Here is a 21881-nt window from a genome sequence, read left to right on the forward strand (position 1 = left end):
CCCCCCCTTCCAATCAAAATCATTGTGTAGAATTTTAAATAGGGTCTAGATTTTTTTCTTTGCTGATTTAGATAGAGTAGCGCCTTTTTGACTAATTTCTAGTGTTTTAGTCATTTTATTCAAAAGCTCAGTTAAGAGTCAGCAGATAAGTTCTCTATCAATCAGCATCACTGAGCCAATTCAAAATAATATTTTATTTATCAACACAAATTGTAAAATTTTATGCACTCGACACATTCGTCATATTTTTATCGTTATATTCTGGGGACTTTCCATTCGTTGTATTTCACATTGATTATAAGCATAGCCGCACACTAAAATCGGTTTATTGATTTTCTGAACTATTCCGTCTTTCTGGACGATTTCATTCCCCATGTTATTTGGGTAAAGGTCAGGGTTCATAGGTATTATTTCCTGTGTAAACACAACAAACAGCTGCGATGGCTGTTCGGGCCTTGCTCATTTCGTTGTCTCTCTTTCATTTTGGGTTTTCTGCAATCGTTGACTTTACAAAGGAATTTGACATAAAATCGCTTTATCGTAATGCACGGGATAGAAATTCATACATCAAAGTTCGCAATGACATTTTATTGGAAGAAAAGAATATGAGAATTGGCCACGATGTCGTGTTGAACGCAAATGAGCAAAAAGTGAATGCCATTCTGATGAAATATAAGCAGCTGGAAGTGAACAGGTCCAGAGTTCACAATGGTGAACCATTCCCACCTAGTGTTAATTTTCTTGTGGGAAAACCTCTGGTGGAGAAGAGTAAAGTGTTCCAGATAATTAAATCGATGCCTAAAGGTACATGTATGTTAATTACCAGTGAAAATTATAAGTCAATTATTGTAATTCTGTATATCCTTGTGCTTCTGTAATGTTCCAAAAAACGTAACATTTAAATTCGCGGACAAATAATCCGATACTTGTATTTTATTGTGCCATATATTGTCCAATAAATTACTAGTAATTGCATTTAAACAACAATGTTCAACTTAATAAATGACATGCTAGATAGTAGATACCTAGTATTTAAATCAAATCGATAAATGGACATCTGGAAAGAAGGAAATAAATAAATTAAACTCCCTGGTCTACAATCAATCACACAGATCACATTTTTACACATTTAGTAAAATGAGTGTTCTTTGAAATTCTTTTTTACACATGTTGCCTTATATTTATTATAGTTAATTATTAATTATCTACTTTGTTATTCTGATCTCTGCAAACTGCTGTAAAATAGTTTTAGACTCTAATAAATATCTGAATGAGTGGCCACCAGATATGCATTTCATAAAGCCATGATTATGTCTCTTTAAATCATTACTTGACTGTACAATGTCCAACACAATGGTATCGAATTCAGTTGGATTTAACTACATATAATATGATGGTAATTTGACGTATGTACTGTGATTGTTAAACGCGGAAAAAATGACCCAGGACTTAGTATTATTAGATCCTCGTCAGACGGAAGTCAATTCTGTACTTCGATAGTTTACATGTGCTATATAGCTATTATTTGCACTTTGATCATTTTCCTGCATAGCTCCACATTCACCCTTAATAGTTACACAATTGCATTGATTCATCCACTCAGTGCCCCCTTCTCCTTCCTCTCTCTCTCTCTCTCCCTCTCTCTCTCTCTATATAATTTTACGCATCCGTGATATGTATCTTATGTATCTTATTGATAGATATTGAAAGAAATTAACATAGATTCTGATTGAATTCCATACGTATGAACAAGTTCCATCGACAATCGAGCCAGTTCAGAGACATAGCGAAGATTAGATTTTGATAGACAAAATGTAAATGTAACTTATCGCGATTTCAATGCCACTACTCTGCCATTCAGGAATGAGACTACAAATTAGTATTATGAGATCTACCATCTGTCATGTGTGTGGTGCGAACGTGTGACAGTTCGACTACTCCCTATCTGGTTGGTCAGTGACTGATACTAGTAGCACTAGTGCTTATAGTGAATTAAGTGTATGCTTGATCTTTGAGCTAATTACTAGTTACCAACTAGGCGATTACACTACATTGCAAACAAAGTACACGAAACTTTCAATAATTAAGTCTTTTATAATCAAATTCTCTCTCTCTCTCTCTCTCTCTCTCTCTCTCTCTCTCTCTCTCTCTCTCTCTCTCTCTCTTACACACACACACACAAATATAATATATTTACATGTATGTATAATTCTCTGTAAATTATTACTTCACGGCGATCTTTCACATTCAGTAACTTCATTTTATCGTTTACATTCAGTAATTTCATTTTATCGTTTACATTCACTCCATTTTATCAATTACATTCAGTTATTACATTGAGTTACTCAATTCAGTAACTCTGTTGTATCGATTACATTCAGTAATTCCATTTTATCGTTTACATTCAGTAATTCCATTATATCGTTTACATTCAGTAATTCCATTTTATCGTTTTATCGTTTACATTCAGTAACTCCATTCAGTAACTCCGTTTTATAGGCGCCGCTCTCCATCTTCACGATACTTCCATGGTCGACTTACACTGGCTGGTCAAAAACGTCACATACAGAGAAAACTGCTACATGTGCACAAACAACAAATATTTTGTGTACTTCAAGTTTTTTCCGGGCACTCCACCCAGTAACCCAGGTTTGTAGTTGACCCATTTTTTATTATAAAAAGAAATGCAACACAATTCGAATTTTAGATCAATGTCAAGCGATGTAGTATTTAAAGCTAGATTTAGATTGTCCCATCATACAACATTTTGTGTTTCAGACTGCCCTTGGAAATCTGTGAAAGAGGAACGACTGAAAGCAACCAATAAAGACGAATTTGATAACTTGTAAGCTTATTTGTTAAAGCGTATTATACTTATATATTTACACACATTAAGTATGATTCCCTCTATTTCTTACAGAAATTTATTGTAATTTATAGCTTTATAGAAACTGACAGGACTAAAATCTGTTCGATCCATCATTAACCAGTTTATCGATGGATCGAAACTTTTAGCTAGCGACCTGAGAAAAGTGAAGGACTGCTCAAAAATTATCATGATGTCAAACTCAATTTCCCATATCAGACGGCTTGGCTATTTTTTTTATCTAACGTACTGATGGAAATCAACAAGAATTTAGTTACTTTTACTTATAATTTTACAATCAATTTATTAATTTGTCAAAACATAACAAAAATTATGTATTTTTCTGCAATGCCGCTGCCTTTATATACCGCATGAATCACAAAAGAAAGTGTTTTATTGTTTAAATAATCACAATCTTAAACAATTGTTGTTATTATACTTTCATGTTAAATACTAAAATCTGATTGGTTTAGAAGCAGTTGATAATCCGTTCTATTACCCTCAGCGTTAGCAACACAATTGGCAACGGGTAACACAACGAATTGTTACTTGCGCGTAAATTATGCGCGTACGGTTCGCCGTTGAATTCAGGTCATTTCTATATAAATGCAGTAAAATTCTCTCTGAAATTAAGACATTCAGTATAATAAAATAAATAGTGCCTGTTTGGGAGGGTAACCATTGAAATTGACACCCCGAGAAAACCATTGTCAACCGACGCGAAGCGGAGGAGGGTAACCGTTGAAATTGACACCCCGAGAAAACCTCCGCGACAATGGTTTTCTCGGGGTGTCAATTTCAACGGTTACCCTCCCAAACAGGCACTATATATATTTTGTAACGTTACAAGCATTCCTATTCCTTGGAAAATGGTCACCTGAAAACACACACAAAAAGTACTTAATGTGTTTCAATGGTTTTTTCACGATTTTGATGTCTAATGGCGTAGTGCAATAGGTTATTTTGAAGAAAAAAATCGTCGATTTGAATTTGAAAATGATGCTGTTACACCCGTACTTATTGATGTTTCCAAGTGTCCCATACCACTTTAAGTTAAGAGAAATATCACCAACTTGTCTTCACCATCAATAAATTTTTTTCTCAGGCTTTACCTAAATATGACCCTGATAACTCCTGACCCTGCTAAGGCCTACCCCAATATCGATGCCGTCTGGACCCGGTTTCTGCAGACGTTTGATCAGGTGGGGGGCCTCATCAACTACGCCCCGGTGTTCGTCGACTATTTCTACGAGGCCCTGACCGAGTTCAACCAAGACAACGTCCAGTACCTGGAGTTTAGGGGACTTCTACCAAAGGTAAGTATCACTAAGTATCTCTACCAAAGGTTAGTATCACTAAGTATCTCTACCAAAGGTTAGTATCACTATGTTTCTCTATCAAAGGTTAGTATCACTAAGTATCTCTACCAAAGGTTAGTATCACTAAGTATCTCTACCAAAGGTAAGTATCACTATGTTTCTCTATCAAAGGTAAGTATCACTAAGTATCTCTACCAAAGGTTAATATTACTAAGTATCTCTACCACAGGTTAGTATCACTAAGTATCTCTACCGAAGGTTAGTATCACTAGGTACCTCTACCAAAGGTTATTATCACTAAGTATCTCTACCAAAGGTAAGTATCTCTACCAAAGGTTAGAATCTCTAAGTATCTCTACCAAAGGTAAGTATCACTGAGTATCTCTACCAAAGGTTAGTATTACTAAGTATCTCTACCACAGGTTAGTATCACCAAGTATCTCTACCGAAGGTTAGTATCACTAAGTATCTCTACCAAAGGTTAGTATCACTAAGTATCTCTACCAAAGGTAAGTATCTCTACCGAAGGTTAGTATTACTAAGTATTTTTTGAGTGGACGTAAGGATGCAATCTTTATCTTTTATAATAATGATTGTTTTATTTGCAAATTTGAGCCCAGATAGCATACAAGATTACAAATGTTAGAGAGAAATCTCTAAAAAAAAAAAAAAAAAAAAAAAAAAAAAAAAGAGGTTCTACCTATAAAGTAGTCCATATGCATACATGAACAAGTACCAGACGGACAAATGTACATCAGTATGTCTATATAAATCAGTATATCAGTATATCTAAATTTCGTTGTAAGGCAAGGTTCAAAGCAATTCAATTAAAAATTCAGAACGCATTTGATAGACTAGACCTAGTATCAGGGCTGCGTTTTACAAAAGAACTCACTACTTACGACCAAATTAATGAATGTTAATTAATCACAAACTAATCAATGTTTTATTCTCATGTCTGTAAAATATGATTATGGATATTGGAATGGTTGTATATAATTGGTTTTGTTTAAGTTTTATTCATTAAAGATTATTCCATGAGACTTAAAATATTTCCGACTTTGTCGCAAGATCTTTTGTAAAACGCAGCCCAGGTCTCTAACACGTGACTTTCTGGGGGTTTGTTGTTTAAATTTCCTCTGAGAATTTGAAATAATATTATGAATTTTACAGTGCTTTTTGGTCTTAATGTTTTGGATATTTTACCAACAAATGATTGGTCTGTACTGTGCCAACATAATCATATAGGGATTGATCAAAGCATTATATATTGAGGGACGTGCAATGCTTTATACAAATTTGGCTCTCATGATATACAATGTAATTTAATTTTAATTATTTAATAAATCTAATTAAATATTGGTGTATTTATTTTATTTTTCTATATCACCGAAATAAAGTTCAGAACATACATGTATCAATGTTTGTACATTGTATAATACAATAAATGTAATATGTATTTTCTTTGTATATAAGGTGTACCAACTAGATGGAACGACGCTGGGAAAGGACTGGGTGATGAAAACTTACCACGACATTTTTGTTAAGTTTGTAGACGAGCACAGACACGAATTTAGTGGAGGAAAAGTCATATACTCTGGTTTAAGGTCGGTAGAACTCAGACGTAGATAGCTGTATATAAAATTAAATAATTATAACTAATGCTAAGGGTAAAATTACTTTTGACATTTAACGGCTTATATTTTTCATTTTAGAGTAGAACAGTCAAAAGTGAAAAAATCATTATATCCTAAAAGATAGTTTTCATTGTGATATTGGCCTTGCTACTAGGTCATTAGATGCCTAACAAGTGTGGTGAATGTATGCTTGATAAAACTACAAGTAGCTTGTTGTCCGGTTAGCGCCATTTGATAACGCGATGATGTGCGATGGCGCGTTGAGTGACAGCACGACGTCGCATTTTGTAAAGTTAGCGCGACGGTGCGTTTAATGACAAATCGGCGGACTTCGTGTGAAAAAGCAATAGCCAGATTGTGCGTTGGTTAAAGTTGCGTCAGCGCACGGCATGCTGAATATAAACCATTGCGGTGCTGAGCTTTTGCAATTTTCCTTTTTTGACATTACAGTAAATAGAAAGTACTAAATTGCTCAGTTTTTTTAAATCAATGTTTATTAAATACATTCGCATGAACGCCTGACTCAGTCGCACAATAACTTTATCTAAATCTATTAGTGAGTATTGAGGTTTGAAAATCCTGGAACTGAGAACTGATTCCTAATGAAAAAAATATTATTTAGTTGTGCTTCATAACCCTGCTATAAAAAAGAATATTGCTGGTATAATTTTCATTCATTTCGTACTACCACATGAAAATCAATTTTTGATTTGTATAAAATTTGATTTTAAATTGCTTTACAAAAACTGAGACCTACTTCAGAAACATGCATTCGGGCAGACAAAATTATAATTAGACATGTACCTACATTTACCTACGGTGATAATATATGATTCCCACGTTCCCTATTTTCTGTAGAATCGTTCCAGAGAATGACGTCCTATCCCAGGTGAAGGAGTCAATACGATTCCGACAGTTGTACCCCGATCACTTCGCGGGGTACGATTTGGTGGGACAGGAGGACCCCGGGAAAACTCTGTTAGAATACCTAGACGCCCTACTGTACCCCTCCGAACAGGTCCCGCCCATTGACCTGCCCTATTTTTTCCATGCTGGCGAAACAGGTAATTTGCAAATCCTCAGACTTTACCATTTTTCTAAGTTTAAATAACTACGTTGTAAATGGAAAATTCTTTGGGTTTTAAAGATAAACATTCTTTAGTTTTGGGGAAGTTTAAAAAAACGAGAATATATTATCACTTTCAAGAACGTTTAATGTTTTTTGTTGTTGAAAGTCCTGTCAAGTTTAATATAGGGCGTCATCTGAGGAGTAAAACTTCTCTTTTTATCTTCGATGGAGATCAGATATCATAAAAGCCATTATATATAGATATTGCATTGATTGTCACTTTAACATGTTCATATATAAAGTACTTGACCATTCTGTATCAATCGCCAAATTTACCAAAAATAGTACCTTGCAAAAACAACCGGCATTGCGACGTATTTTAAATGCGGGAAACTGTGTTAGTTGATTATCAAAAGCAAAAAATAGGGGTATCAATCTTTTCTGTATTTTTTATGCATGATTTAACATCATTTGAACTCTGTTGCAGATTGGGAAGGGACGCCAACCGACCACAATCTGATCGACGCCGTCCTGTTGAACACGAGCCGTATCGGGCACGGCTACGCCCTGGATAAACATCCACAGGTTATGAAGATGGTGAAGCAAAGAAATATCGCAGTAGAAGTCAACCCTATCTCTAACCAGGTATATACCAGTCTCAGTCACACAGCGGCATTTATCATTCTTTAATCGAAAATACTTGTTAAAGGAATGAAAAATGCATTAAAATTTCATCCGTGGGGGTCTTAAAACTTCTTTGTTATAGCCGCAAATTCGTTATATAGCTGTATTCGTTTTATACAGCATTTTTCTGTAGGTTTATATAAGGACTTCGCGGGACATTAATAAAAATTCGCTATAGCCATAAATTCTTAATAATCGTTTTCGTTATATTCGAGTGTTGCTGTACATATTCCCATTGCCTGAAACCTATGTAAAAGCTTTTCCCCAAGTAAATCTGGTTATATATTTTCTCGGGGGAGGATATGTGCTTATTAGTAGTCCGTTCTATTAATTGTCGTAAAGATACACAGTACATGTATATTACTCCATTTTCTTTTTCATGAGATACCAGCATTTTGCAAAACAGCTAAAATTCAACACTACTTACCTTAATCAAGATTTTTGAAGCTGGCTTTTTTGTCATTAATACGCACAGTGTATTTGAATACATGTATTTCAATTGGTATTCTGGCACATATATGTATGCAATATAGATGTACTTTCAATTAAATATCCTGAAAATATCTTGTACGAAATAAATCTACTAGTATATAGCGAGCTTTCTCTGGGAAGAAACGCGGTAAAGTCACTCAAACAAGCATAACTCCAGCAAAAGGGATGATAGAGGAATAAGCTTATTTAAGGACCGATAGATAGAAATGTGCATAATCTAGACGGTTATATCGTGATCCATACTCTAGGGTATGTTCACTGTACCTTGCATATAAGTATATTTATGTTCTTCATGGATTAAGGGCCCCTAAGGGCATAAACTACATGTAGTACATTTAAAATACATGTAATGATACATGTATAATCATGATTAATACAAAAAATGCATCGAGTGAAGAAAATTGTCCAGAGCTACATATTACAAGCTTATTTTAACTGTATATAAAATGATTCATAGTTACAAAGACATATGATGTGTATCACATATTTAAAAATTATTAAACTGCTATACACCAAAGAAAATCTGAAAGAGCACATATAGACATCATTGAGGGCACGTAGCATCATAGCGGGAGGGGGATCACGCCCACTTTTGATCGTAATAGTCAGTTAAATTAACGGAAAGAAAATTGAATCTTAAAGCAGCTGCCCCCTCCATTAGGGAGCATGTAAAATATATTGGATACTTTAACTATACTGCATTAAAATAGAAGGTTTAGTTATTGATTCTCCAAACCCATCCCCATCCCACCCCACCCTATAAAATTTGAAAGATTGGAGAATTGGTTTTTGGTTGTTTTTGATTTAAGAAATGAAGATAATAATTTTTCTATTGATCGACGTACCAAAGAAAAAATTGACCGGAAAACTTCATCAATGCGCGTAGCGCATTGATGAAAAAGAAATTTTTCAACCAATCAGAAGCGTCGATATCTCATCAAACGAATAAATATTAAATGATTTATTATTTATCTATTTATTATCTTTTCTTTTTTTCTCTCTTTACTTTTAGGGGGGGGGGGGTGAGTGTGCCCCCTTCCCCTTTTCAAAAACGATGCTACCTGCCTGCATTTATTGTACTTGTTAAGCTTTTTAAGTACATGTTATATATAGTTGATCTCGCTTATAAAGCAATAAACTCTGCAGACATAAAATGATTTTAAATTAATGGGAAGTAAGACTTTGTTATGAAAGGTAATTATCAATTATTTGCACATTCCACGTTGAAATCACTGGTTTCAAGTAAGAGTATGCGAGAGGAGCCTTGGAATCCCCCCCCCCCCCCAAAAAAAATCACTGACTAAAACCAATTTTATCTAGTTGTCTTCCTCACATAGTTCTTAGTCCTTTGCACATTTCATTTTATCTTAGACGAATGTTCGTTCTTTATTTGAAGACGTTGCAAGCAAATGATATACATAAACTCTTACAAGATTCGACTTATACCGACGCCTTTACTACATTGTTCTGTTTTAAAATAAAATACAATGTTCCCCCTATGTTGTTTATCTTGTACATCGTAGGTGTTACTCTTGGTCAGCGATCTTAGGAATCACCCAGCGGCTGACCTGGTGGCACAGGATTTCCCGATCGTCATCAGCTCCGATGATCCGGGTATTTGGGGTGCCCGCGGCCTGTCCTATGACTTCTACATGGCGTTTATGGCGCTCGCAGGGGAAGACGCCGATTTACGACTGTTGAAAAAGTTGGCGATAAATTCAATAGAGTAAGCGACAAAAAAGACTTACATAGATAAATATTTCATCATATAATAATTGTGTCGTACAAAAAACACATACATGTAGATAAAAGAATCTATGATTAATTTTCTCTTATTTTGCGACCAAGTTGCATGAGAAAATGACAAATATAAAAATCGAGTGTCTTTGGTCATTGGTAACTCTTTACGGTTTGGAATAATTCACAATTTTTTTTTATTAAAATATTTTTTTTTTGTATTCTTTTTTTTCCTACAGACTGAGCGCCATGACTCAGGTAGAGAAAAGCAAGGCCTCAAATTTGTGGCGCCAAAAATGGGACGCATTTATTCAAAAATTATTGCACCAATTCAACCAGTCAGGAGGCAGTGTGTTCGGGTAGACAAAGAAACGTTGGTGGAGGGGTGGATTGATATATATTTTTTCAAACATGCCTTTGTACAAGATGGATACGTTTTCATTCGCAAGGAATTGATGGCTCTTTATGTGTCATGTGGATTTTCCGTAGTGCATGGTTTTATTATTTTATCCAAGAGACATAAATAACATTATAAATATTTAATAATTACGTCTCTTTATTATCCTATTTACTGTTTTCGAAAAAGTGTTGGGTTTTAATCCTTATCTGTTATTTGTATCAATTTGAATTCTTTTCTGTTGATTAATTTTTTTTTTGATTCTCTATAATTCATCGTTTTATACCATAGTATGGTAAAATGTATTAATAATACCCCACATTTATTTTGAAAGTTTAACCTTTTAATATTTAGAGCAGTTAGTAATTATTAACCCATACTAAATATTTATAACGAGTATAGAATGAATCTTACTGACAGAATATTTTTTTTATTCTCACCGTTGCCATTGTTGACTTTTTTTACATTATGGTATATATACAACATGGCTAGTCCTAGTCTATCGAATTGACATTCCACATTTTAAGAATGAATGTTCATCGAAAGGAGTACTATTTTAATATTTATTATTTACAAGTTTATATTTTATTATAATGTATTATGTTGTGCTGTGACATGATTGTTGTGTTTTATTCAAAAGTATTTTTTTAAAATATTCCCCAAGTCCAGCAATACTTTGTGACTTAATTTCATCGTTGTGATCATATGCAATATTAAATTGATTGGGGGAAAATCAATCTGATGATTTTAAATTGTTTTCTTGGTGAGTGCTGCCTTTGGATTCTCTTTTTATCCAATCCCAACGAAGACGTTCATTAATAGGGTACTTAATCCGTTAATCCTTCCAATCATCATTTAGGTGCGTGTGTGCGAGAGAGAGAGAGAGAGAGAGAGAGAGAGAGGTGTATAAGCATCCTTTTGATTTTGATATACGATGTACATGTATTGACCTAATGTAACTGGTTTGGTTTGCTACATGTAGAGTGCAATTTTAAAAAAAAGTATTGATTTCTTTCTTTCATATACATTTAGAATGAAAGAAATTTCCTGGTTTTAATCATACATTTATTAGTATAAACTGGATAATGAATATCTCTCTGGTAGTTTTTTGTCTTCTTTTTGTCTTCTTTAGAGTGTCTGGAGTTTGTTTTTGTCTTCTTTAAAGTATTTATGTGTTTACTATCAGTCATTTGATAAGAAAAATATACATATATGTGATTATTATGTAGTTACGGATGATTTCTTTTTCATTGTATGATCTAAGGGAAATAAATTAGGCTGTCAAAGTTTTGTTTTTGGATGTTTTATTTTGTATAGATAGTAAGAGTTTGAAAGAATTTCGATGGTCAAGAAATTACCCATAATTATAACCTTTAAGATCTTCCCAAAAGTTTCAACATGTTTTTTTTAGTCAATAAGTATCTTTAAGTAAAGATTTTAGCATTAAAAATGGAGAATGTCTTCATACTTTAAACACATCGAATACACGAGTATTACACGGTAACCTCTACTTAGTTGGTTGTAAGATCAATCAATATAACCCTGTAGGATGGAACACGTAAAAAATACCAGTGAAACCCACTATAGGTAAAATTTCATACAGCAAAGGAGGAATGATGAAAACTGCATTTTGGTTTTTGTCATTTTAATAATTGAAACAACTGGCTTTTCAACCACAAGTAGTGTTTTGAATCTTGTAAGATTTTGTAATTTGATATTTAGATGTGCTTTAAATACAAGTGTCAATTCAAATACATGTATAATTTCACTTGAAATGAAATCTCAACAAAATTACATTTCATATTCTGAATAGCAAATCTCAAAAAAGATTTCATTTTCTTAACAATATGTAAGACATAGCATAAGCAAGAGTCTATGTGTCTGGAAGAATTATTTATAAATATACATGGACAATGTGTTAACAAGATTTGTTTTATAACAGTCATATAGCAATAAAAAGCATCAGTTCTCTCTGGTTAGGGATTCTCAACACACAAATGAAGCACTGGACATGTATAAACAGTTGATATGAGCAATGATCTGCCTACAAATCATTATATCAAAGAAAGCATTTCTTTTGCATTCACAATTGTTCTCGTAATTATCAAAGATACAAGATATACAGGTTTTTATGATAAGCTTACTGGTAATTGTAATTGTAGCTTATTTAACAGTGCAAGCTGTAGAATAGGCATGGCTTTCTTTGCAATATTAGCTGACCTTCATACTATAGGACCAAAATAATAAATAGTGGTTTCCAACTCCAACCTATAATAAAAATAGGGTGGGTAGGTTGGCAAGAAATTTTACTTTGTTCTTTTTAAACTTGCAAAATCAAACGGCCTTTTATGAAACCTTTCAAAAACACTGAAAATAGTTTTTATACAGGGTATTTGAAACACACTATTTATTCTGGCCTTTATATTTAAAATCAAATTGTTCTTTTCTATAATTACATGAATACTGGTACTTATCTGAAACTTGAGATATTGATATCACATAAAGGTCAATTTGATCTCTCCTGAACAATTTCCTATTCAATCTTGATGTTTTTGGAAACTGAATTTGATATCATAAATTCCACAAATAAACAAACAAAAAAGGACAAAACAAAAAGTGCACCAATTTTTTCCTCCCTGCTTTAAAGTATTAAACAATCGGCCTGTCCAAATAAGAGCAAGTCCAGTCTGAGGGAGTTGGTTAAATCAATGCTAGGAAATATCTAGTTCTGATGTACAGTCTTGAACATCACAGGATTTATCAGGTTGTGTCTGAAAATTGAAAAAAACCACAATGAGACTTCATGTTTCTGAGATTGCAAATACATTATGTATTAGTGCCAAGTTTATTGTCTTAATTAAATTTATTAGATCCTTCATGCTTTTGTGTTTTAATATATCTTTTTGAGGATCTAACAACATCCTGTTCTTGATTACCTCATGGAAACCTTTCAATTGGTCAATGAAATATTCCCTGCTAAAATCTTCACTGGTTGTTCAGACATTTCCTTTCTTACAAACAATTTAAAAGCCTAAGATGTGCAAGTTGTGGTGTAGTGCAATGAAAACTAAAATAACTATCCAGCCATACCTGAAAGAGTGAGCGAGCAGCAGGAAAGTTACTTGGAATTGTTGAGGTCATTTGCTGAGAATACGGACTTCCTGCCTGGCTGGTTGCTGGACTGAGTTGTGCGATGAACGGACTGCCGATCTGTGCAGTCATTGAGGAATTCGGAGACATATTACTCACAGGACTTCCTGGAAATGACAAATGGGGGGGAGAGAAACTAGGTCGGGGGATTTCACTGTGGTCACTTTTCAAAGGGGAAGCAAATGGATTTGGTATTGGTTGACTGTGACTAGAGTGTCCTTGTGTATCAGTTCCAAACTTGGACATTTTTTGTGTAATATCAAGTAATCCACCCACGTCCACTTGAATTATCACCCATATCACATCTGTAGAACAAAATTAAAGTTGATTTCAGAAATAACAATACAGCATTCTTGGTATTTACAAATACATGTACATTTTTCTCCTTTCCAAAAATCAAATTGATTTTCATTAAAAAGTCAATATTAAATATTTAGTTTGAGTGGAAAGATTGAATGACAAAAGGTTCACACCCTACTCTGAACAAACAGTTTGACAGAAAGCTTATTGATTCAATGAATGTGCCCATAGTGCAGTGACGAACCTCCAAAGAACATTCCAGTGGGGGTGGAGAGGCGCCATTGACTCTGGTACACCCCTGTGTTGGAGGGGCTGTGCATCTCCACGCTGACGTCAGTCACTTGTCCAGGTATGAGGGCATCCACAATGGCACGGTCTGTGTTACTCAGGTTGTCACCAGAGCAGTATCGTAGGTTACAGCCGGGAGGCCAGTTGTCATCTCCTATAATAGAATTCTGTTCACAGCCATGCCTATCACAGGGTTAGAGTTTACAGTTTTTATGACACAAAAATTCATGAAGAATGGTCCCACAGATTAAAATATTTATCATGGTTTATACTTCATGATGAAACCACATAAAGCAAATATTTTTGCCACTTATAGAAATATAAAGATTACATGTTATGATTTAACTGGCTGTTGGGTCACATTTACATGTATCTGTTACCGGTAATACTGAAATTTATTTGCAAGAAATGATATAGAACTTTTTTAACCACCATATGGGAGATGATTTTCTGACCTGAGTTTTGTATCCTCCAGGTTTTGGTAAAGGTTGTGTTAGGGGGGACTGCCTCACCCTCCCCAATGGTGACATCTTTCAGAAACTTCATACATGGCACTTGAACAGTTGGTTGGTCATAATCATAGTACGAACAGATAGCTGCCTGAAGATTCCTACAATTCCAATAGCAGTTTGATTACTTTAATAAAGCTTTATAACAATACATGTATTTGGCAATGATAAGCATCTACAATACACTCATTGAAAAACTCTATAAACTTGACAATATCAAACTTCATTTTACAAACTGCTATAATTTCAAGCAAAGTTAATTTTCCAATAAAAAAAACAAAACAAAAGACAAATAATAGTCCTCTTCGCAGCAATGTTAAGGTGTCCCAGAGCTAAAATACAGCTGAAAAACAATATTTTTTTTTATCAACAAAAAAATACTTTGACCAGGAGTATTTCTTAAAATCTTAGTAACATATATCGACAGCAATGTTAAACATTTTATTTGATGCATTTTTGTGACGTCATATGTACCCGGTAGTTTGTTGTCACATGATGTATGTATCCTAACATTGCAAACCATCTAATTAAATCGCATCAGCGCCTATGATTAATGACATTAAATCATAAATATTCTTTAGAAAAATCCTTTGTTATGTCATAATATTTTGAAGTTCTTGCTTGGGCTTGAAATAGATATTTTGTTTATTAAAGATATTGTAAAAACACTTCTGCAAATCATCAAATGAAGCACATTTTTACTAACTGAAAGTAATTTACTTAAAATTGGGGTAAATCCGTTAGCATGATTTACATTGGTTTCTTATATTCTTTCCTAATTTAACCTAAAATATTCTTGAATTGTATTGATCTTTCACCTGCTCCAAGTTTTTTTTTACTTGCATTAAAATTTCTTTATTCAGTTGTTTACACGTAGCAGGGAGAGTCTCCAAACATTAAATTAATACATAGTCTTTTAATTACTTCAGGCAAATCTTTAAATCTGTCGATTATTTCTGATACTGAATATTACTAAGTGACTCTCTACACATCGCTGTGGGAAGCCTTATCATACCTGCGTTGCACCATATTTAATTTTCAGTGAATGGTGTGTGTATCTGTATTAATTCTTTTTGTACAAATTTAAATGCAGATATTTGTTAAGTAACTCAAGATCATGTGTTTCAAGTGTGGACTCTGGTAAAGCATATTGTAACAGTACTTAACCTACACAAATCTTTGTATATCTTGTTCATATGAATAAAACATGTCATTTTTCACACCATATAGCAAAAAGTGGAAAGAAATAGCATATACAAGTATCTTTGCATTTCAAAATCAGTAATTTATCCTATAACTTTTCTGTATCACAATAAATTTCCTAGGATCTTGCTATATTGAATCTCACAATCTGTTATCATTTTTGTTGTTAATTATCAAAAATATTCCAAATATAAATTTGAAAAAGAAAATTTTTTTTTGAAAAGATCAAATCATCAATTACAGCCAATAGTAAATTTTCTGGCCTTTCCGGCAGAGCTCGGAAAAACACCTTGAATGTATAAACATTACCTGATGGTATAATTTTCTATAAAATGGAGTTACCATCAATTTCAGAATCAGCTAGACAGCCTTGTATGTTTCTTCTGTGGTATAATTTAAGGTTTATCATTCAATTTAATGAAGTCTAGCTCACATCTCATGAGATTGTAAAATGGGTCGTATTTATATCAAGTTTTATAAAGAAGGGGGTTGTCATGGATGCCTATGTGATAAATTCACGGTGTTTTTCCGAGCTCTACCGGAAAGGCCAGAGAAGTTGCCATTGTACATGTATTTACAGCACCTAACATGCATGCTTTTATCATTCACAACCAAACCAAGCAAGCTAGCTGGTAACATTGGTGATACTTGTCAAAGCTTCAAAAGAATTTTTGACAGAATTTGTTATAATATTTCCCACTTAAAACTGCAATGTGACATGTCATGAATGAATAGTCTATCTTATCAAATAATTCATGGGTCTTTTTTTCGCTTAATCTGGGAATAGTCTCTCAAAAGAATGGTCAAGGTGTTTAACCTTGAATTAGCATTTGATCAGAAAAATTTAATTTATAAATCTACAATGTACAACATATGTGTTCATTGTTAAAATGTGCATAACATTGTGTTGTGTCAGTGTATCTGTAAAAGATTTTGTTCACACGGGTGACCAATACGTGATTCATGAAAATCACTGGGTTTATTGTTATTATAGAACCACAGAAGCTCTAAATGGTTCTATATACACTCACCAATTATTCATATCAAGGAAAAACGCACATCCTGCTGGATTTAGTTGGTTAGGTTCGAGCAATTTTTGAAATTCTGAGATCAAAACTTCTTTGTCTGTCGTTCCCATGGAACTAAACTGTTGGAGCAGTTTACCCTCCAGCTCATTATCAACATCCATGCTTAATTTCAACCAAATCTAGGACATTAAACAATACATTTCACAACGTTTAGTACGTAAGAGTACAATCTAGAATCGAGCGATGACGCTGGAAATTTTCTTGCGTACGTAAATGTTAAGTTTAACTGAACGGAAAATATTATCCCGAAAAAATAACCTCTTTCTTCACTTATTGGATTCAATCTTCTGCCCATAACAGTTTACACAAAAGAGTTGGTACTTATTCACAAGAATTATCACGCTATCTTTCTCCAAGTTAAAGATGTGCTGTACGCTTATGCTATGGAACGTCCACAATATTATAGCAACATTGTTGCCTCACCGGTCACATGACAAGTCACATAGGCCAAAATCGCTCACCTGAGCAACAATTAATACACCAGGAGAACAAATTATATCCTCATTTAAACAATAAAATCTTTCTTTTGGTGATTCATGGGAGATATGAAGGTTGCTGTGTTGCACCTAAAACTTCAAATTCACAGTTAATTTTGTTAATTTTAATTCAATTTTTTTAATATTCCCAAAAAAGTGGGGGAGGGTAGCTAATCCAATAGACGCGATCCAGTTCTAACCAATTTATTGATCAGTCGAAATCCTCATCAACCTAAAAAATAATGTCACGGAATGCACGAAATAAAATCACGAAGATATCAGACTCAAATTCCCATATAAGACGATTTGTCTAGATTCATTTTACTGATGTGCATTAATTAAAAATGACTTAGTTTCTTTTACTTACTCTGTACGATCAATTAAATTAATTTTTTTTTTAAAGTAACTGTATTTTGATACATGTAATTCATGCGGGATATGAACGTATCAACATTGCAGAAAAATATATAACCCGCGTTAACATTTTATTATTTAAATATTAACCGTGTGTGTGTGTGTGTGTGTGTGTGTGTGTATATATATATATATATATATATATATATATATATATATATATATATATATATATATATATATATATATATATATATATATATATATATATATATATATATATATATATATATATATATATATATATATATATATATATATATATATATATATATATATATATATATAGGTACTTGACATGGTTTGCGGGTCATGATCCATAAACATGGGTTGTGGGACCCTGCATTTGTGGTAGGCTTATTACAAAAGGAAACGCATTTTCAGGAATAGTTTTTGATGAAGAAGCCAAATATAAGATGAATATAAAGATTACTCATATTTGGTTTCAAAGTTATAGATAACGTTGTGGGTCACCACATTGTGGGTATACATACCCACAGTGATATATAGTAGATAATATATATAACATACTTGTGGGTAGGAACCCACAAACCATGTCATGGCAATATATATATAGATTCTTTATGGGATATATCCCACAAACCATGTATGGGTGCTAAAACAATGATATATAGCATACAGCTGAATATGATTTGTATAGGAGCACAAAATACAAAATATCATTTTATAAGACTTATATATATAGGCTTTTTTAACCCTTTCGCTGGCACGTCAAAAAAGACGTTATTACGCTTCAGTGCCAAGCATGACGTTATCAAATTCATGTTTTGACGTAACAATCTGACACAACGCGCCGTACCATTTTTTAGCGTTGCGGGATGCAGTTTTGTGTTTAATCAATAATTTCTAATGTTATTATCGAAAACAATGGCTTTTTATCTTTTTCTCTGTCATTTCAAATAAGACGTTACGCCATTCTTTTTTTTCTTTCTTTTTTAAGCGTCGCCAAATGAAAAAGAAATGTAAAGAAAACCACGTCTTTCAAAAAATATGAATTACTTCATAAATGATGCATGTTCACAATCTTTAACAAATACGTGCAGTTTTTAAAATAATCACGTTCTTATCCTGTCAATCTTAATTATAATCCACGCATACATGTGAATTTTTTATCATTGAAATTACATGTAGTTCTATAAGATATAATGCATATATCTCTTATTTCTTTGTTTGCACATATATGAGACATAAATTTCACGATAAAAAAGCTATCTTATTCCTGAGAGAGAGAGAGAGAGAGAGAGAGAGAGAGAGAGAGAGAGAGAGAGAGAGAGAGAGAGAGAGAGAGTTTGTTTAAGTAGGTTGACTTAAAAAAATCATAAATTATCGGATTTCTTTTTTGATAACCTAATGACATGCAATGCAAACTTAATCATGTTTTTCACACCAGAAATTCCCTCAAATTGTGAAAAATGGAACTGATGGGGCGGGATTATCAAATAGTTATCACGAAAGTATATGGTCTAAATAGCAATAACTAAGTTTTTCCCACGAATAATTTGGACATTTATTTTTAAAACATCTTCATTCGGCCTCGCACCGTATGGGATTTACTGACCATGTACAAACCATATTAGATTAACATTAAACTATATGTGTAATTAAGTAAAGCACCAAATGTTTTAAAGCGATTTTATATAACCAACTTACATTGTTTTAGAGCCTGTATGCATCATTAATACGATATTTTTGTAACAATCATTGTCATTAATAGCGGATAATTTTCAAAAACTAATTAATTAGTATAACGCAAATATGTTAGTGGTCAAGAGGCGGGTATTGCTGGCTGCAGCTGTAAAGGTTTATCATGATGCAGTTTAAGAAATTCGCAAAAGGAATTGGTTTTTACTGTGTGTTAGATATGCAGACAGACAGACAAAGAATGACAGTGCTAGATTGGTAAGCAATTCCTTGTTCGTTTTAATAATCATTTCTATGAAATCGCGCAAGCATAAACGTCCATCCAAGTTTATGCTCGTAAAGTCATTTGGGGGAAATTTCGAATCACCCCGCGTTCCGTGTTTTAGAAAGTGTGGTGTATCGCACTGCAATGTACAAAACACGAACAAATGAAACTCTCCAACAGTCACCACCTGCAATGTAATTTACATAGGCGTCGGAATCGGAGGGGGGAGGGCTAAGGGGGGCTTAGCACCCACCCCACCATTTTTCCAAAGTTAGACCTAACCATTAGGCACATAGCATCATAAAAGGTTAGCCTCCCCCCCCCCACTCTTTCTCGCAGGAAACATATTTGTTCCTAAATTTACCTTGAAATGATTAAATTATTGAGAAGTTGAAGTCATAGGCATACTATCCCCCCCCCCCCCCCCCCCCCCACCCCCCGGATTAGGAATTTCATGATGTGGGAATTTTTTTTATTTTGGTAGGTAAGATTTTTTTGGAAGTATAGGTATAGTACTACCCCCCCCCCCCCCCCCCCAAGGATATTTTGGGAATTAGTTTTTTATCATTTTTTTTTGCTTGTCAATATTTTTTAGGATTAGTCTAGCCCCCCCCCCCACTCACTTTCAAATTGCTTCCAACGCCATGCAGTGATTTATATATAGAGAGTTTAAAGAAGAAATGACATACATTAATAAATCATTTTGTTATTAAAATATTCTCGCTAACCTCAGTAAAGAGAATTTATGTGATGAAAACGCTGCTCAATATTCATTTCTCATTACACTGGATGCTATTGCTTTATTCAGCGAGAAAATTGATATATTGTATGTTTGTTACCGCATGCGCGGATCCAGAAAACATTTCCAGGGGGTGTCCGAGGGATAATTTTGTTTTCCAATGTTGGAGAGGGGTTTTGAGGCCTATTTCGGGAATTTCGCTATATAATCTTTTTAATTTGATTTCCCAAGAGGTGGAAGGAATAGTCCATGCACCCCCTTCTAGGTCCGCACATGAACGAGTATGATCTTTCTGTTGGACCAAAACAACGAACTGTATTAAACATGCGTATTTATACATATTTTACAATCAAGTTGAACAAATACTGTTATTCAAAATACCCCAAATGACTTTAATGATTTCGTAAATAGAATAATATATAGGCTTATCGTGAAATTTTTAAAGCTGCTATGTTCGATTTTATACGATGGCTATGCTAAGTATGAGTATCATAATAGACATTGCAGTAGTTTTCCAGGTACATTAAGCCATATTTTATTGAAAAAGTGATGTACACAATTTATTTACAAAAACAAACGACATAAATTGTATTGATTTCTTTCGTCTCATAATAAAATTCGCTGCTGAGGTCAAGGCGGGTATGGTTGTATTACGACTTTGAAAAAATTTCAAATCAAAAATAAACGTCGGTACATTTTATTCACTAATATTTGGGGAAGTGTTTTGTATACATGTACAATCGATACATCACATGCGGGTTGAATAAACCCAATCATTCGGGAACAAAACCAAGCGGTTCCCGTTTCTAAACATTCCCAAGATGGAGTTGGTTTGTTTTGTTTTTTGTTTTCTCATACAGAAATTTTTTATGTACTTTAAATAATACAAACTTTGAAAGGAGACGGATTTTGTTTGTGTAAATAGGCATTTGTCTAATAAATTTGGTCTGTATAGAAAAATATTTGATACTCCCATAGCCAAAAAAAATCGGACTATGTAGCTTTAAATTATCTGTATGTTTTAAAATCTTCCTTTCCTCGGACAGGTGAACACTATCTTAATTTTTACATTTTATTCCATACAAAGTAAAAACTTTTACCACATCATACGTGTAATATTGACAATCACGATCGTCAGTTGTAAACGTTTGAACTCTCGGAAAAAGATGTATAATTGTGTTCTTAATGTTCTCTAATATCTTAGCTTATTTATCGATACAACTACGATTGTGATTTATATTATAGTTCTAATATTCAAAGAATCAAAAACAACATAGACCTAAGAAAGTTAACGATTACACATAGTTCACCATCATACGATGAAATATAACAGTTATGAAATGCAAAACATTTACGATTCTATATCTCGATTAGAGCTAAGAAGTGTTTTTTTACCAACTTGTGGTCTTACAGTTTGTTTTAGTGATTAAATCCGCTTGACCAACTGAGTTGTCTAAAATATAATAATGATAAAATTTTGTGATTAAATATTTTCATGAAGTATATTACAGTCCTAGAAATCTTTCCTTCTTTTACCGCTATATTTGCACCTTTACACAGAGTAGATGCTCTTTATGACCATAAAA

General features: G+C 33.5%; 2 protein-coding genes across 2 annotated transcripts; one reads left to right on the forward strand and one right to left on the reverse strand.

Moving 5' to 3' along the window:
• Positions 1-399: 399 nt before the first annotated feature.
• Positions 400-11489, forward strand: LOC105348777 (adenosine deaminase 2). Its single transcript, XM_011458344.4, has 9 exons — positions 400-804; positions 2500-2649; positions 2779-2845; positions 3972-4182; positions 5662-5792; positions 6681-6886; positions 7379-7536; positions 9591-9793; positions 10044-11489. Exons 1-9 carry the CDS (start codon positions 441-443, stop codon positions 10165-10167), a joined length of 1614 nt encoding a protein of 537 aa, XP_011456646.2. The 5' UTR covers positions 400-440; the 3' UTR covers positions 10168-11489.
• A 1048-nt stretch (positions 11490-12537) lies between these two features.
• LOC105348776 (protein ILRUN) lies at positions 12538-17160 on the reverse strand. The gene is made up of 5 exons (XM_011458343.4): positions 16683-17160; positions 14395-14549; positions 13896-14093; positions 13292-13656; positions 12538-12972 (listed from the first exon to the last, which is right to left on the reverse strand). The coding sequence occupies exons 1-5, from the start codon at positions 16838-16840 to the stop codon at positions 12913-12915; spliced, it is 936 nt and encodes a 311-aa protein (XP_011456645.1). The 5' UTR covers positions 16841-17160; the 3' UTR covers positions 12538-12912.
• Positions 17161-21881: the final 4721 nt, after the last annotated feature.

Source organism: Magallana gigas, chromosome 5 (genome assembly GCF_963853765.1).
Source record: "Magallana gigas chromosome 5, xbMagGiga1.1, whole genome shotgun sequence".
NCBI classification, from domain to species: Eukaryota; Metazoa; Mollusca; class Bivalvia; order Ostreida; family Ostreidae; genus Magallana; species Magallana gigas.

Excerpts from the sequence above, each read along its gene's own strand:
- LOC105348776 (XM_011458343.4), bottom strand. The coding sequence starts at position 16,840 with ATGGATGTTGATAATGAGCTGGAGGGTAAACTGCTCCAACAGTTTAGT. Across the intron at positions 14,550-16,682 it reads TTCCTTGATATGAATAATTG|GAATCTTCAGGCAGCTATCT; the intron begins GTGAGTGTATAT and ends TTGGAATTGTAG. Across the intron at positions 12,973-13,291 it reads CTGCTCGCTCACTCTTTCAG|ACACAACCTGATAAATCCTG; the intron begins GTATGGCTGGAT and ends TTCAATTTTCAG.
- LOC105348777 (XM_011458344.4), top strand. The coding sequence starts at position 441 with ATGGCTGTTCGGGCCTTGCTCATTTCGTTGTCTCTCTTTCATTTTGGG. Across the intron at positions 6,887-7,378 it reads TTTCCATGCTGGCGAAACAG|ATTGGGAAGGGACGCCAACC; the intron begins GTAATTTGCAAA and ends ACTCTGTTGCAG. Across the intron at positions 9,794-10,043 it reads TTGGCGATAAATTCAATAGA|ACTGAGCGCCATGACTCAGG; the intron begins GTAAGCGACAAA and ends TTTTTCCTACAG.